Source organism: Aedes aegypti, chromosome 2 (assembly GCF_002204515.2).
Source record: "Aedes aegypti strain LVP_AGWG chromosome 2, AaegL5.0 Primary Assembly, whole genome shotgun sequence".
In the NCBI taxonomy this organism is placed as follows: Eukaryota; Metazoa; Arthropoda; class Insecta; order Diptera; family Culicidae; genus Aedes; species Aedes aegypti.
The window spans coordinates 326,350,833-326,365,672 of record NC_035108.1 but is presented as its reverse complement, the minus strand read 5'-3'; the positions used below and the strand labels follow the sequence as shown (position 1 = coordinate 326,365,672).

At 39.2% G+C, this 14,840-nt stretch overlaps 2 protein-coding genes across 3 annotated transcripts in view; one reads left to right on the top strand and one right to left on the bottom strand.

The window, feature by feature from the left end:
* Nucleotides 1-395: 395 nt before the first annotated feature.
* Nucleotides 396-3,035, bottom strand: LOC5568237 (gametocyte-specific factor 1). The gene is made up of 2 exons (XM_001657878.2): nucleotides 2,858-3,035; nucleotides 396-917 (listed from the first exon to the last, which is right to left on the bottom strand). The coding sequence occupies exon 2, from the start codon at nucleotides 866-868 to the stop codon at nucleotides 560-562; it is 309 nt and encodes a 102-aa protein (XP_001657928.1). The 5' UTR covers nucleotides 869-917; nucleotides 2,858-3,035; the 3' UTR covers nucleotides 396-559.
* A 79-nt stretch (nucleotides 3,036-3,114) lies between these two features.
* LOC5568235 overlaps nucleotides 3,115-14,840 on the top strand; it is a 33,049-nt gene continuing 21,323 nt past the window's right edge. Inside the window, exons 1-6 of one of the 2 annotated variants that reach the window (XM_021845898.1) lie at nucleotides 3,115-3,196; nucleotides 3,281-3,354; nucleotides 3,417-3,587; nucleotides 6,734-7,401; nucleotides 8,383-9,133; nucleotides 11,046-11,574. In XM_021845898.1, coding sequence (XP_021701590.1) covers nucleotides 3,304-3,354; nucleotides 3,417-3,587; nucleotides 6,734-7,401; nucleotides 8,383-9,133; nucleotides 11,046-11,574 — 2,170 coding nt within the window. In that variant the 5' untranslated portion in view covers nucleotides 3,115-3,196; nucleotides 3,281-3,303. Of the gene's footprint in view, nucleotides 3,355-3,416; nucleotides 3,588-6,733; nucleotides 7,402-8,382; nucleotides 9,134-11,045; nucleotides 11,575-14,840 lie in introns of both variants that reach the window. The other variant, XM_021845897.1, reaches the window with a different exon arrangement.

The following is a 14,840-nucleotide window of genomic DNA, read 5'->3' as shown; positions in this document are numbered from 1 at the left end:
ACGTCCACGCGCCGTAGGTAGCAGACCGACCGGGTCGGCCTTCTGCCTTGTTGTTGTTCTCGGTGCGGGAGAAAATCAATCACCGATAATTTATGATGGGCGATGATTTTATTGCGGTGGAACGATACTAGTTTCACTAGTTCGCTTCCTTCGCAAAGCGCAATCGTCTAAGCACTCACTTTGCACAAAACTGCAACTTGTTTAACTCACGAATTAAACCAAAAACCCACGCGGGCGGTGGGGAAAAAGGCCTGAATAAACTCTGCAAAAAGTGCCGTACGATGAGACCGGGATCCTGTCGACCGACTCGTGCAAGCGCTAAGCAAGGAATGGATTGAATGATTATTTTAATCAATGGGATACAAATTTCGGAAATCAAAATTAATGAAATGATGTCTGAATTGCTTAATGACCTTTTTGTCATTTATGTATTTGAACATTTTTCATACGTTTATACCATTTCAATCGAAATCGAGTCATATATGTGAACTTACAGTTCTAGGGAATTGTTATAAAAGCTAGTTCTCTCCGCATGATACAACGACACGGACGGTGCCTATCACATCTGTTGGCTGCGCTTCTGTAAGGCGGTCGACGACGCCCGAGAAAATCGTTCACTCCCAACCCCACTTCGGGACGGAGCGTACTCCTTGATCATGTCGTTCTCCACCGTGATCAGATAGTCCGGGCAGTCTTTGATGTGAGCGGTCATTTCGTTTTTGTCCACCAGGTGCATCGCGTTGAAAGGACACGGTTCCAGCTGCTTGCCGACGTATTGCTTCTTGCACTTGATGATGTGGTACGGCAACCGGTACCGGATGATCCGGTGTTCCTTGTTGTACGGGCAGGTTACCAACTCGTCGTCCATGTTTTTTTTTTCTCGGGAGGGTTCGATTTGGTATTTGTGGCGATGGAAGCTACGGAATAAAGAAATGATAAATATTATTTAACCTTTCGGCTGTCGTGCGAATTTTTGTAACAAGAGTAGTCGCGTAAAGTATATACAACACACTTGGTTTTTCATGTCTAACCTAATTTAGTATAGAAAAACCATCTTCGACAAAGTTGTTTAGGAAATCAAGGGCTAACATGCGGTGATTATTGAGATACGGAATTCCGCAAGCAGGTGGTGCTAATGTGCATGAATCTTTTGTTTTATAAATATCCCAAGAGCCTGTCCTGGAAATATGCCGTCACTGCTCAGAAAGTTCAGCTCAAGTAAAAAATCTGCGGAAAGAAATGGTCAAGAAATTTTCTACAGTGAGCCATTTGAATTGACATTTCTTTTCAATTGTGTACTGCGATCAAAGAATTTGCAGAAATTTCTGGAGAAATTTCTGTAAGTTCTCCTAAAGAAACATCTGTAAAAGTTTAAAGGAATCTCTGGAAACATGAGAAATTCCAGCACGAATCTCTTGATGACCTTGCTAAGACAACCCTGGAGATATCTCTGCTAGAACTTCAAAATAATTCCTGAATAAATCATTGGAAAATCATGAAGGCACTCCTTGAGTAATTGAGAGTAATCCTCGAAAAAAAATGCGTTACACACTAAGCTCCTACGGTGAATTTTACCGTAATCTCACCAGCTGAACAGTTCGGTGAAATAAAACACCGTAATTTTGTGGCAATTTTACGGATTCCGGTGAATTTTTACCGAATACTGTGAAAATTTACCGTACTACGTTAATTTATTTTACCGAACCGTTCAGCTGTTGAGATTTCACAGGAATCCGTAAAATAATTTAAGTGTGTAGATATTTTATGTTCAAAACAATTTTTGAAATCTCTATGAACATATGGCAACATTTTTGAAGGAATCGCAAATCCGAATGAATCACCACAAGAATTGGGTGCCTTCCTAAGCAGAGTGGTTAGAGTCCGCGGCTACAATGCAAAGCAATGCTAAAGGTGTCTGGGTTCGATTCCCGGTCGGTCCAGGATCTTATCGTAATGGAAATTTCCTTGTCTTCCCTGGGCATAGAGTATCATCGTACTTGCCACACGATATACGAATGTGAAAATGGTAACTTATGCAAAGAAAGCTCTCAGTTAATAACCAGGCTTGATAATTCCCCTCAACATCATCAGAGTTCGGTGACATACTCTAGAGCAGCGTGCTGCCTTTGCCTGTTTGCGAGGGAGCGAAAAAATGCTAAGCAGAGAGGCAACGAAAAATGAGCGAGGAAGATGCAGCACAAAAAAAAACCGAGTAAAATTCCATCAAGGTGCTCTCACAACTCCCCGAGGACTGTCTGTTCGGGCGGCAGACTCGAGAGTTTGTTTGAAGTGTGAGTGATGGTGAGCATCGCAACGAGAGAGAGAGAGTGCCGCATTTGTCTGCACTCTCACTCGAATCGTTTGAGGATCTGTGTTGAAAATTTTGAGTTTATTTTTTTCTCCTCAGAAAAAACGGCAAAATCGCCTCCTCTTAGCATCGCCGAGGAGTTTCTATCAAGCCTGTTAATAATTGTGGAAGTGCTCCACACTAAGGTGAGAAGCCGGCTCTGTCCCAGTGGGGACGTTAATGCCAAGAAAAAGATCACAAGAATTCTTTAAGATTTTCCTGGAGGAACAATCAGAGTAAACAATATCTGACGAAAGTCTGTAGAAAATCTCAAACTTGAAACATAACTCCATAGATAATTGAAGCAATTCATGTACGGATCCGTTAACAAACTTATTAGAAGATTCACAAAATTAACGAACAAAATGCTGGAAGTGTAGTTTTGAACTTAGAGATCCTAACCAAATTTATATAAAATAAACCAGTCTAACCCAGTTTGAAACCAATATTCTAGTGTGACACTTTGAAATGTTAAGCTGTAAATAAGAATCCATGCAGTTTTGAAATTACCTTGAATAGTTGAATATTGCACGTTTCTTTGTAATTTGCTATTGACTAACTATATTCTTAACGCAAGTCTGTATAGATTTAACTTTTAAACTTCATAAACGCCAAGAAATTAAACTATTGAACTAAAAACTTCTGCAATACGCGCGACTCGCCACTCGCGTTCTTACCAAAGAATCACAAAGCAAAAGCAAGCGAGAACGAAGTGAAAGAGGAAGTCGCACAAAAACAACGTGAGAAAAGTCACTTTTGGCTCATTATCTCGTGTTCACACTTTCCTTCACATCAATGAATCCAATTGGAATTGGAACGACAGTTACCGAGCGCAAAAACATTGTTCGAGTGCGTGGATTAGCATAACTTCCGCTTTTCTTTGATGAAAAACGTTTGCCTTTGCAGCCTGTAATAATAAAACATCCTTTACAGATATAATTTATGATTGGCTGGGAATGGCTTCGAAACTGATAAGTTCTTTGATGGAGGGAGAGCAATCGGTGGAGGTAAGTCGGTTGTATTCCACTGTTTGAATTCTCTTTAAAAATTTCACTTCTCAATATTTAAGGAACTTTACGGAACCTGGAGAACGGGTTACCGTTCCGACACCGATCAGGGGACCTTGGAAATTCTGCAGTTGGCACTGGATTTGACCGGGTACTGCTACGAGCTACAGCTGGAGGATGTGGGAAACACTGCTAACTTACGGGAATTTGTTCGCTTGAAGCTGGTCAAATCGGTAAGTTGAATCCACAGTGACTCAATTTCATATTCGTACGTGGCAATGTTTTCACATCAAGTTGGTAAAAAAACTCGATAATGGGCAGAATTAATAAAATGTGTAAAATGTAGAAAATTTAAGTTTACTACATTGCGGGAGTAAACGCTATATGTTGAACACGAGTAGTACGCGTTGATATGAATAAATGTAGCATTTACTACAAAGCTACTGGTGGTTAGCTTCAGAGGTTGCTACTCATGCTTTGAGATTGTTGAAATAAATGTCAGCTTTGATATTTCGAAAGATTATAAATTTTGTTTTTTTTTTTTTTTTGTAATTGTAATTGTAATTTTATTGATCACGATCACGGTATCCTATCAGTGTAAACTCTATCAGGACAAGGAAAATATTTCGAAAAGAGTTTTGAGATTCCGGTAAGGAATTTTGAATTTATTTGATAGATCTGGTATTCTTTCTGGCGATACGTCCCAACTGGGACAGAGCCTACTTCTCAGCTTAGTGTTCATATGAGTACTTAAGCTGTGATTACACACACGAATGTTTGCGCGAACTGTGTAATATGTGCCTGAACTACTAGCAAATATGTTGTAGGAACATATTCGTGCATTCAAACATGTTGGTTCGTCAAACTTGAAGCTGTGTAGTAGGAAAGAAATCAAATTATTCATTCGTTCTGGTCAGATTGACAACGAAAACATTGGTGTTGGAAGAAAATTCCTTCAATGGCTCTCCCAGAGATTTCTCCAGGATTTATTTTGAAGATTCCTCCAGTGATCCATACAACGATTTCGACAGAGATTCATACACGAAGAAGTTTTGATCGTAACTAGATTGTTTGAGACCGGATCAGATATGGCTCCAGGAGCACCTTCAGTAATTCCTCTAGAAATTCTGCTATCTATGGGATTCTTCAATGGATTTCTCAAAGGAGTATTCTAGGGATTCCTCTAGTGATTTCACAGCGGGTTTTTACAGAGTTGTAACAGGATACAAGAATCCGAATAGAATCCTTCGTTAATATTTTTAATAAGATTCCTCCAGGATTATCTCCAAGAATTCCTCCCTGAACTTTTTCAAGGATTGGCCCAGGTATTGGTCCAGAGATTCTTCAAGCGATGCCTCATGATGTTTCTTCAGAGATTCCTCCAGAAATTATTTCAGAGACTCCTCCAGAAAAATATTTCCAAGGATTTCCCCAGGAATTTCTCCAGAGATTCCTTCGAGGATTCAGTGTATTCCACAAGAAGTCCTCTCAAAATTCCTACCGAAATTATCCCGGAGATTTCTACAGGCATTCTCAACGGATTGTGTAAGAGATTCTACCAGGAATTCCTGTAGGGATTTTTTCCTGGGATTCTTCACGAATTCCTAAAGGGATTCCTCAAGAGATTTTTCCAGAAATTCTCCTAGAGATAGCTTTAGCAAAATATGGTCTCAAAGCCCTGTCCCAATTTTAGTGCCAAACGCTTAAGTTTAGGCCAAGAACCCATGTTTACTCAATTTTTTAATGTTTTCCGGTAGTTTAAGTACAAAAAAACATTTTCTATGTTTATTTTAGATTTTGTCACACACCTTGGCTTTAACTCAAATTTTGGGTGTATTTTGTTTTCCGTGTCCCTTCCGAAATGTCAGACAGGAACAACCCCAGTGTTAAAACTAAAACCCCTGTGGTGTTTTTGTCGACTAAGCGAACGTCAAACATGACCTTAAGTGTCAAGGTTCATTTATGGACCCAATTTTTAAATTAAAGTTTAAACATGATATAGCCGTTATTTGGACGGGAAAAATTGCTAAAGTAGTTGCAGTAAGATGCTCTTTTGTGTTATTGAATAAAAACAAGATATCATTAAAAATTTTAGGGCCCAATTTATATGTTTTGCATATAACTCATCGCAGTCAATTTTAGCCTATGGTAAATCTTATTGGATATTCAAATAGTGCGAAATTATAATATGTCTTTCATATGCTAACGACCAGCAAAGTTGGCTCAGTGTATGTCCTCTATGCTCGGATACTAATATGATTAATGCTCTAGAACTTAATTAAAATCATCGGGTTCAGCAACCCATTAAACTTTTCTCCTCTTTAACAGTAACAGCCGAAATGATTCCTTCAATATGACACGCATAGGTACATATGAAAGATATAGTCAAGCCGGTTGATGAAATGTATATGCGGAGCTAGTAACGCTCATGTTATGAGCATATAATTTCAGCGTGACCTAACGTCTTATATTTCTATTTGAACATGATTTCGAATAAGAATATGAATAACAAGTATCGGTATGCGCATAAGATGTAAGTGCCAAACGAGGAGTTCGACTTATATGAAATTCCTGATAAAATATCCTCCTAGATTTATTTCAGTGTATAGTGTCCGGCTATAGAAGACACATTTCAATGCATAAGATTTTCGATACAGAATGTAACCCACCATCAAAATGAATTGTAAAGGTTTATTTTGTGTCTCTCGTTATTTTTTACTTGTATTTTTAATTCTTTAGACTGTAAAAAAATAAACGGTAAAAGTAATTTTGAAAAAAGATTTTGAAATATCACCAAAAAAAAAACATAAAGTGTCCGGGCATAGAGGACTTCCCCTTATGTGAAACGTCCATTATGCGAAACGTCCCGCCCCGCCCTGTATGAATATGAGTTTAAGTCACTATATACTAAGGCGTCATCCATTCATTACGTAAGGCAGGCATGCCCAACGTTCTTGTACCGCGGGCAATCGCAGAATCAATTTGGTGTGGCTTGCCACATTTTAAATGCACAAATATTCACATAAGACTGATAAAAGTCAGTGAACAAAGTTCATGAAATCTGAAAAAAAAGAAGAATGAAGGAATTCCATTTGGAGAAATAGAAAAACAGATGATTGGAATTTTTTACCCGCCAAATTATTTTTATTTGTCATACCAAAAAATCTTGTTATGCCAAGGGGGCCTTATCATGCCAAAACTGCACAACTTATGGGTCATGCACAAATTACGTCACGCTCTAAGGGGGGGGGGGGGAGGTCGTGCCAAGCGTTACAAGCCTTACAAAATTTTCGGAGGACTCAAACTCTCTCACCCTAGATTGTTACGTAATTTGTAGATGCCGCCTTATCACTAAATCCAATTTCATTCCCCCCTCTAGGCCTACCACGAGACGGGAGTGTTCAGTAAGATGACAACCCACAAGCGAATCTTCCAGCTGCTGGAGCTCATGATCGCCCGAAACCACCGGGAACTTCTGTTGGACAATATCTGGCTAAACTACCTGGTCCGGATGCTGATCGCATTCTGCGAATCAAACGAAGACGAGTGCAAAATGGTCGGCGGTTACCTGAGCACCTTGGTACTGGTCAATATGACCTATGTGCGAAGTCAATTGGACAACCGCAGACCATCGGAAGATGATGATTCCTCCTCAGTCGGAGATTCGGAACAGCACCAGCGCTATGTGCAGAAAGTGTCCCGCATGATGCTGCGGAACGTGGAGGGCAGCTGCGGTTACAACATCACCCTACCGCTCATCAGCGAACTGGTCTGTCGAATGTTGGAAACCTATCCGAAGGAATGCATCGTCGAGAACTGCATGCTGGACGTATTGACCACCTTTCTGCAGCACCGGCACTGTAAAATGTTCCAAACCGTGGCCGTCTGTTTGCGCAATCTGCTGAATACGGATGTTCAGGAGATCGAAGTTGCCGATCGGGTTGCCAAGTACTTCTTGGGGTCGCCCGAGAAACGGTTCACCCAGTCCATGTTCACGTACAAATCGAGCGAGAAGGTGTGCATGGAGGTGATCGTGTCGATTCAGAGGTAAGTTCTATTGGAAAACTCAGGGCAAGGTCGAATGGCCTTCAGAAGAAATTCAGACTATAATTTTGTTAAACTTAGAAATAATAACTTGGCTGACGTAGCCATCACCTTCGCTGTCCTGATCTTCTATGTTTGTGTCCTCTGCGCCATTCAGGTGTTCATCGTTGTGCTGCTTCCAACTTTCGACCACCACGCGTCCGTCCTTCAAGATGCTCCCATCCTTATCCCTGCACATTTCCGCGCGCGGCATTAAGCCCTTGCGGGATGCGTTGAGCTTCTGATAGAATTTCTGCGTTTCTTCAGAACGGTACAGCAACTCCATCTCTTGCCATTTCACCTCTTCCAGGCGGCGCCTTTTGTCCCGGAATAGGCGGGTTTGATGTTTCTGCTTCAGAATGTATCGTTCCAAGTTCTGCCGTGTACCATGCTGCAGCATTGCAGCTCGCGCTGCATTCTTCTCCAAAACCTCCTGGCACTCCTCGTCGAAGCAATCGTTTCTTGAACTCCGTTCCACGTATCTGATAATGCTTTCGGCAGCGTCGTTAATGACTGCTTTAACTTTAACTGTTCTCCAGCCCTCCCCTTCTTGAGGAGGCTCCATCGAGCTCGCCCTCATCCGGCAATGCTGCCTCAAGATGCTGCGCGTACGCATTGGCGACATCCGATTGTTTCATTCGCCCTAGATTGTACCGAGGCGGGCGCCGGTACCGTACATCGACACATCGTTGATGAGTGATGACAGATAGTTTTGGGCGCAGTTTCACCATCGCCAGGTAGTGGTCGGAGTCAGTAAGGGTAAAGACCACACAAAGGGGTCTATTTTATTCCTTCAGTGACGCGAAGTACCAATGGTACGCCATGCCCCAGCATTTACCGACCAGATTAACATATTATTTTATTCATTATTTGCAGGATATACAAATAATGAATTCAGATTGTTTGAAATAATTTCCCCTGAACACTATTATCTTTATCCCTCAGACAAAACTACGGCAAGGCAGTGTTCGACGAGGCCGTCGTGGAGAAATTGCGCCAGCAGATGTTTCACTCCGACGAAGTGATCCGCGGATACGCCATAGATTTTCACGTGGGTACCTTGTGCAGCCCGGACGAAACCGATAATGGCAAGAATTTGGAAATTCTACAACACATCCTAAAGCTGTACGTCCGCTACGAGCACCGTACCGAGTCTTTGAGCACCCTGATCGCCGACCTTTGGCAGCTGGAATTCTTCGACGACTGGCAAATGGTGTTCAACTTGCTGGACGAAGAATCTACACGCCAGGATAACCACTTCATGATGTACTCCGTGGTGCACGTGATTAATCAGTGTTTCGCACTGCTGATGAAAGATTTGGAGCAGCCGACTAGCCCGCACTCGCGATTGTTGGGATTGCTCAAGGATTTCATGCAGGGTTATCCAACGATGTTGCAAAAATGTACCAGCTATGAACATGCGTACATGATGCTACTGCAATCGGCGGAAGCCTCGTTCCACGAACGGATCAAACAGTACAAGGTGAACATTGACCAGTACTACGAAGATCTTTTTGCTGTGCTGGAAGAAGTGGCCCACTCGGGTCGCAATTTCTACGTGCTGAACAAGAACCTCGCGGTCATTCGTGGCTACTGGAACATCATCATGGACGTCGAGCAGATGTGGTCCGAACTGCTGCAGCATTATACCGATGAACTGTATGAAACCAGAACCAAGATCAACAGTCGTAACATTGTAAGTTATAAAAATATACATACGTCACTAAATTGATTACCGTAATCCGGGATCAAATTGATCACTGGGTGAATTGGATTAGGTCGCATTTCCTTCCAAGGATGGTGAATGTTTCATTGACTTAACATCTTTTTCTTCTTCTTGGCATTACGTCCTCACTGGGACAGAGTCTGCTTCTCAGCCTGTTCAATGAGCACTAGTAACTATAACTTAGAGCTTTCTTTGCCAAAGTTGCCAATGCTTATTTTAAAATAACTCAAAAAGTAATCGTCCTATAAAAGTTTAACTTTCATATTCGGCTTTAGAGGCCAGGCATTTAGTCAGCAACGGCATTTTAAATGCTACCGAGCATGGTCAAATCATAGAGATCAAAAAATCAGTTTGATAAACATACACGCAGAGAAATGATTTTTAAAATCAATAATATTCTGTATTGAAATCAACAGAAAAAATTATCATTTCTCGGCTAATAATATATATTTTTTTGAATTCAACAACAAAACCTTGTTGTTTCAAAAAAAATATTTTTTTGTTTCTAGAATCAGTCGTCAACACGAACAAAAATTATTTTTTTAAATTCATAATAAATATATTTGTTAATACAATACCTTATGTTGAAACAAAAAATAACTGTGTTGCTTTAAAAATTTATATTTTTTGAACCAAAAAAAGTATTTTTTAAAAACAAAAAAGTACGTTTTTGATTCAATATTTAATTTTTTATTTATGTAGGATGTATTTTCATTATTTTCTATTTCATTTGAAATGATCATAAATAAAAAGACTATTTTCTCTCCATTTGGATTTTATTTACATCTGATTTAGAAATAATCACCAGATGAGTTATTGCCTTCCTATAAACTCTGATTAATAAAAATACTTTAGCCATTTATGCATTTTGTAGACGCAGTCAGCAAGTAATTTGCAGTGCACCGTTCACGAGTGATGGATTCAGATTACTTTCTCCTACTACCGGTGATGCGGTTGAATAACAATCTGTGGAAATCTTATGATACATAGAAAAATACAATTATTTGTTAAAACACTTCATCCGTTTATTTATACCTGGTGAAATTCTCCAAGCATTCAATCTATGCATGCAATTCGTCCGGTCAACCAGAAATGGCGGCGATATAAATTCTTCAATTTCCTTCCGTTCCAGGATTTTCAGAATTTCAAGATAGTATTGATTTTCTAGAGATAAACAATCGAACAATGCGTATAAGTTCGTATATCAGATAATTACATGGAAACAAGACAATTTCTTACCCAGAAGACGATTGATATTTTTTTCAGAGAGTCCAAAACTCAAGTCCATAACCAAAACTTCTTCTGTTGAATCCATTTTGAGTTTTGTTTGAAATAATAGCGAATAATAGCGAAAACAAAGCATACACAGTACACACTCTCATATAATAAATATGTATGTGTGTAGGTAATTGGATTTTTTGAAACCAAAAAACTTTTTTTGAAAACGAAACAGATTATGCCAACAATCAAAAAAATATTTTATTGAATCTACGCAACTTATGTTCCCATCAGTTTGGTGTAAAAACAACAATTAAAATTTTTGGAACAACAAAATTTAATATTTGTATTCAACAAAAATAATTGTAATTTTTAAAAAATATTACAATAATATTTATTTTTGAAACAAAAAGGTCTGTTTTCTCTGCGTGTACTTAAAACTTTCAGAAAACTAAATACAATGTATAGCCACGAGCTTTGGGTTCCAGAACTTGTTTTGAAAATATAAAACCTGCAATATTTGGTTTTTTGAGTAAAATTTTTAAGAACTCTTCAAAAAACTGATTTATGTTATCCCGACAATGCTTTAATCTCTTATGGATAATATAACAAAAAGTTGTAAAATAGTGACCAATTTTCCCCTCGGTTTACTATGTATTTCCAGGGAAAATGTCGCGAGTTGACCGAACAATACTGCGACTGCATCACCCGGTTGACCGCCTTCCTGGAGCTGGACCTCGACATCAAGGGACACCTGTCCAGTTTAAGGAACATCGTCTTCAACGATTGCCGTCTCTTGGAGAAAATGCAACTGACCAGCGAGCAAACGAGCATTTTCTACCGTTTGTACAAGTGCCTGTTCCAGATCATAGTCAAAGCCTTGCATGCCGAACTTCCGGGGAATCGTTCGCTGGATGCGATCGATGCCACTCCCCGCAAAACCAGGCAGCACTTGAACAAGCGGGTGCTGGAATTGCTTCGTGTATTGATCAAACAGTTGCAGAAGTACGACGAATCGCTCGACACCAGCGTGCACACGTTTTTCAGCCTTTGCGATATGCTGCTCCTGACGCAAGAAGCCACAGCCGATCTCGGTATAGTCGAACTGGAATTCATCACTTATACCGTCGAACCGACGCTGCTTCATCGGATGGTGAAATTTCTGCTGAACTATCTCTTCTCCAAAAAGTACGGTAAGTGCGAAATGCAGGGCTGGTAGCAGGTCACTTTTTAGAGACTTAGTCACTATTTTAATGAGGATATCCTAACAGACTCTATTTTTAATGGAAGGTCTCTAAAAGTCTCCATCTTAACCATAATTGAAAAGCTTCGAAATTTCTTCTAGTGATTTCTCCAGAAACTTTTCTATGATTCCCTCGAGACTCCTCTACCAATTCTCCCAAAACATCTATCAGCGGCTATCAAGGGATGCTTAAAGGATTTTTTCATTTGCTATATAGGACTTCCTTGACAAAAATCATATCACATAAGCTACAAATCCTATCACATAAATTACTCTAAAAAGATGTCTTATTGGTACCGTGCACCCTCGCTAGTTTGAACGATACCTCATGCAAATCATCGGGGTTTACTTTTAATATGACCTTCTAGTTACCCTGCGCACAACGAAACAACGTGTTTCTGGTTACCTCATTGGTTGGTTCGTTTTGATTCTGGGTCCCGTTTTACAACGTTCCATTTAACTTCTTTGCGTCCCATGCGCTAAATGACGTTTGAACCATTTTTCATTTGAACGACGTGCAAATCAAAAAGTTCTTCTAAAAAAATCTACAACGTTTTTTTTTCAAAGTTTTTGAAGATTTATTAAGGATTTCCAAGAAACCCTACTAGAATTCCAACTCATATATTTAGAGTTATGCTTCTAGGCAATTTCATATGGATTTCTTCAAGAGCTCAGCCACAGCCATTCAGGCATTGCTCCACAATTTCTTCCAGGGATTGCTCTAGAAGAAGATCTATTAGAAACTCTACAGGAATTTCTCATGAAGTTTCTTCAGATAATTATGCAGCATTTACTCCTGCAGTTCTCTCAATCATTTCTCAAGTAAAACCAAAATGCGTTTATCCGATGTTTTTCATGGAATTCCTTCAGAAAATACTGTAGGATATTATTGTTGCAGGAAAATCCTGTAGGAGAGTTGATTGTAATTTAAGTAGGAAATCCTGCAAAATTTCCTCAAGTGTATAGATTATCGTAGGAGTTAGACAAGGGTTACTTAAGAATGTATACAAGTTTCATCAGAGATTACTTTAGATATTTTTTTTTAGAAATATAGATACTTGCTAGTTTTTATCAAACCATTTCTTCAAAAATGTTTGAAAAATTTCCTTGACATTTCCCTGGAAGAATTGTTGGAAAAAATATTGGGCGACTCGAAAAATTTCTGAAGAAAATCTCCAGAATTTTTCCAGAAACTTTTCTATGAATCCTTCGCGATTCCTCCGCCAATTCTCCCAAAACATCTTTCAGCGGCTATCAAGGGATGCTTTTTCATTTGCTATAGGACTTCCTTGACCCGAAGAGCCAAAAATCCTATCACATAAATTACTAAAAATTGTTGGAAACATATTTGGTGACTCGGAAAATTTCTCAAAAAAAAAAATCTGAAGGAATCCTGAAGGAACCTTATGAGAAATCTCTGGAGTTCGCGAAGGTTTCTTTAAAGAAACTCCTGGTTGAAATCTCCAAGAAATTCTAAACAACAATTTTGTAGGAAATTTTGAAAAATCTCTGGAGGCATCCTTGAAGAAATGAATACTGGTTAAATTCTTGAAGATGATTCAAAGGGGAATCTGAGTTAAAGTCCTAGGTAAGTCATTGAGCGATGAATAAATTCCCGAAGTACTTGGGACTTTCATAGAAAATTACAAAAAAACCTTGGAGTAATTCCTAATCTAATCTCTTAGGTAATTTCTGTGGTTATCCTAAGGAAAAAAAACAGATTGTATTCTTGTATGTATTTAAAACGAAATTTCTTAGGAAGTCTAAATAATTTATTGGAAAAATCTTCTGAGTAATATCGAAATGAAGCATTGGGCAAATACCTGAATTAATTTCTGATGAAATTCCTGAACAAAATCATGAAGAATGTACATAGCAGTAAAGCTTGTCATATTTTCATGAACAAAATCCAAAAGTAGTCTTGCAGGTACTCTTGGAGAAATGTCTGGTCAGATTATACGAGGAATAAAACTCTTACATCCTGATTTCTGTTAGGTATTTTTTTTGTTTGGTTCCTGTTTGGTCTCTTTTATCTAGACATGAGGTTCCACTCAGTCGCTACCAGTCCTGAAACTGTTTGTGTACGTGTAGGATACTGTTTACTCTCATAGGATTTTTATTACGCTCTTGCCATCTTAACCGTAAATGTGTTTGTTGATGGCTGGTCGACTCATCGCGTGATGACTGTGTATAATTTTTCTATTCCACATGCAACCGTTGTTGCTGGTAGGTATCCTTTTATGACGATAGTAGGTAGATCGTGACTGGCATTGACTGATTATGCACCGCGATTGGCGAAAGTTGGTTTTACTTTTTAAAATAGGGATTGGCAAACCATACATATATCGGCTGGGCGAGATGGATATTTAAGTGCCAGCCTTGCAGTATTGGACCTCCAGGGAAACTCTGGATGGCCGACTTGTGACACTATTCATGTTTTCAAGGTACATAAGGGAGATCCCCCAGATAGCCGTAGCGGTAAACGCGCAGCTATTCAGCAAGACCAAACTGAGGGTCGTGGGTTCGAATCCCACCGGTCGAGGATCTTTTCGGGTTGGAAATTTTCTCGACTTCCCAGGGCATAGAGTATCTTCGTACCTGCCACACGATATACGCATGCAAAAATGGTCATTGGCATAGTAAGCTCTCAGTTAATAACTGTGGAAGTGCTCATAAGAACACTAAGCTGAGAAGCAGGCTCTGTCCCAGTAGGGACGTAACGCCAGAAAGAAGAAGAAGAAGGGAGATCCCCCAGTACCGGACACTTAAGTCACTAAATTCATAAATCGAAAAATATTGATTTTATGGGCTCGTGTTACTCATTTATGATAAATATTATCATTTTTATAGTGTACAAAACTAAATTTGAAAACATAAATATGAATTTTGACATTGCATTTTGATGATGAATTTTAGTACCAAATTGATCGATGAAAGGAGGCACCCAATACCGGACACGATCTGAAAATGCCTCGAATTCTGTAAATTTGAACATCATTGAATGTGTACACTATAGGAATAGTTTATAATTACCAATTCAATGCATTTTTAACATTTACAAGAATAATTTGAGTTTTCCTTAGTTTGCAAGATGTCTATCAAAAACCTCTTACATGTATGACGAAAAATAGCACATTTTACGATGTTGTTCTGAATGTTCATTCTTATTTTATTGCATGTTTGATACCATGATCGACGGAACCCATGAATAATGAA

Excerpts from the sequence above, each read along its gene's own strand:
- LOC5568237 (XM_001657878.2), bottom strand. The coding sequence starts at position 868 with ATGGACGACGAGTTGGTAACCTGCCCGTACAACAAGGAACACCGGATC.